Here is a 2711-nt window from a genome sequence, read left to right as displayed (position 1 = left end):
AATTAGTGATTAGAATGAATGACAAGCTGAGATACCGTGTTATTTGTCATGGTGTTAACCCAGCATTTGTGTCTGATGAGGGGCAAAGTTGGAAGACAAAAAAAATAGGCAAAGTTGGTGGGATCCAACATGCAAGAGAATCTTCAAAAGTGCAGTATCTCAATAAAGATGGTGGGTCAAGTTCATTAAAGACTATCCCCAAAATAAGGTACCCAACACCCACTTGCCCTTGGGTATTGCATATTTCTAGATCTAAAGTTACAGATTCATGGTGTGTCAAGACATTAACTAATGAACACAACTGTCTCCAAACAAGAAAACTAAAGCTCTACACAGTGAGTGCTTTTGCAAAGGAAGTGGAATCAATGGTTGAGGGAAACCCTACCATTCCAGACAAAAAAATACAAGACATATTGCAAAAAAAACATTAAGTTGAAATATCAACACAAAAGGCATTCAGCGCAAAGAATATGGCTAAACAAAAGTTGGAAGGGAATTATAAAGCACAATATCCACTACTTAGGGATTATTGTGATGAGTTGATGAGGTCAAACCCAGGTACCACTATTAAATTTGAAGTTGAAAGGGAAATCAACCCAACAAGTTTAACAAGACAGTTTAAGAGAATATATATATATGTTTAGGTGCTTTGAAGGCAGGTTTTAAAGATAAGTGGCAGGAAGATAATAGGTTTAGATGGTTGTTTCATGAAAGGTCCATTTCCGGGTCAAGTGTTGACTGCAGTGGGGCTAGATGCAAATAATGGTATCTATCCAGTTGCATATTCTATAGTTGAGGCTGAAAACAAAAGTTCTTGGACCTGGTTCTTACAATATTTAGGGAATGATTTAGATATTGATTCCAATAGTTATTTCACATTTATCAGTGACAGGCAAAAGGTGTGTATGCTAGATGTTTCATATATTAACTATTTTGATTGCATTGCATTTGTAACTAATATGTTTACTTTCTAGGGTCTATTACCTGCACTATCAGATGTATTTCCTAACGTTGAGCATAGATATTGTTTGAGGCACATTCAAGAGAGTATGAAAGTCAAATGGAGAGGTAACTTATTTAAGGATATGTTATGGAAGTGTGCTTCTGCTACTACAATACCCCAGTTTAACAAGTTAATGGAAGAAGTAAGAAAGGCGGATCCATCTCTTCATGAGTGGTTGAAAGATATTCCAGCTAATTCTTGGTCCAGATCTCATTTCAGTGGTATGTTATAGTTTATTTAGATGTTTCAAATAATTTACAAACTATATATAGTAATGTAATGTTGGTTGAACAGGAAGAGCAAAGACAGATGTCCTGTTGAACAACATATGTGAAAATTTGAACAAGCAACTAGTTGGAGGGAGAGACAAACCTATAATAACTTGTCTCGAGTACATTAGAGAATACCTTATGAAAAGAATTGTTGATGTACACAAAGTGATTGCAAAGTCTAATGGGCCCTTAACACCCGCTACAAGGATATTTAAAGAAATACAATCTGAAGCCTCTCAATACATTGTAATTATGGCTGCTGCAAACAAGTTCCAAGTTAGTGGCCCTTGGATGGACCAATGTGTAGTGGATGTGGAGAAAAAAACATGTTCATGCAGGAAATGGGAGTTAACTGCAATGCCTTGTAAGCATGTTGTAGTTGCACTATGGAACATGTCACAAAATGGCATTGATGTAGGTGTTGTAGAGGAATGGGTTGATGAGGTATATTGGCTAGATACTTGGAAGAAGGTATACATGAACACAATTGAACCAATTAACGGTAAAGAGCTTTGGACGCCATCTGCGTGCCCAACAACAATTACCCCTCCAAAGCATCATAAACAAATTGGGAGGCCAAAAAAGAAGAGAAAGAAATCAGCAGTTGAGTTGGCTGATAAGATTTCAAAAAAAGGGAAACTCACTAGGAGCGGGGGAACTGTCGTTTGTAGTAACTACAACCAAGAGGGTCACAATATCAGAAGTTGTAATGCTAAAGCTACTTCAAGTAAGAAGACTGGTTCAAGTAAGAAGGTTGGTTCAAAGAAGACAAGTTCAAATAAAAAGGTTGGTTCAAGTAAGAAGGCTGCAAGTCAGAAGGTTGTTTCATAAGGTGCTGCACAAGCCATTAAAAATATGTAGTTATTGTGGTTGTTGGTTATGGTCTTTTGAACTTTGGTAATGGTCTAATTTGTTGATGGTCTTTTGAACATGTTTTGTTATGATTTAAATCGGTCGGTTTTAATGGTCTTTTGAACTTTTGTACTTGTCTATTTTGTTAATGATGTATGAAAATATGATCAGGCTTGGTTTTGTTTATCACTTAGTCATTTATTTGTGTTTTGGTTCAAATATAGTTGTGTATATATGATCATATTGTTGTGTGAAACGGGCCAGTTTGGAGCTGGTCAAAAGTCAAAACGTGTGAACAAAGAGGGGTGTTAGGATTTATAAGAGGCCAGTGGTTAGTTTTTTTCAATTGAAATTGACGAAAATACCCCTGGCGTTTTGGGGTTTAACAGATTTTTTTAACTCCGTTTGGAAGTTGTATACAAATGGATAGAGTTAAAATATATTTGTATTCAAAGTGTTAAAAGTTTTGAAATTGTATACAAATAGATGGAATGACCAAACCTCATGTATTCAAACAGAAATTTTGTCAATATATAAATAATGGACTGATGAAAAAAGAAATCCATGTAGAGTTGAGCTAGGAG

General features: G+C 35.7%; 1 protein-coding gene across 1 annotated transcript; it reads left to right on the top strand.

The window, feature by feature from the left end:
• The first annotated feature begins 707 nt into the window (after positions 1-707).
• On the top strand, positions 708-2106 carry LOC143632090 (uncharacterized). The gene is made up of 3 exons (XM_077100677.1): positions 708-899; positions 975-1224; positions 1298-2106. Exons 1-3 carry the CDS (start codon positions 708-710, stop codon positions 2104-2106), a joined length of 1251 nt encoding a protein of 416 aa, XP_076956792.1.
• The last annotated feature ends 605 nt before the right edge of the window (positions 2107-2711 follow it).

The sequence above is a fragment of the Bidens hawaiensis genome, unplaced genomic scaffold, assembly GCF_021521415.1.
Source record: "Bidens hawaiensis isolate Kalapana, Puna unplaced genomic scaffold, B.hawaiensis_p1.1 tig00000512_1, whole genome shotgun sequence".
NCBI classification, from domain to species: domain Eukaryota; kingdom Viridiplantae; phylum Streptophyta; class Magnoliopsida; order Asterales; family Asteraceae; genus Bidens; species Bidens hawaiensis.
The sequence above is the reverse complement of the archived record's forward strand: the minus strand, read 5'-3'. Positions and strand labels throughout refer to the sequence as shown.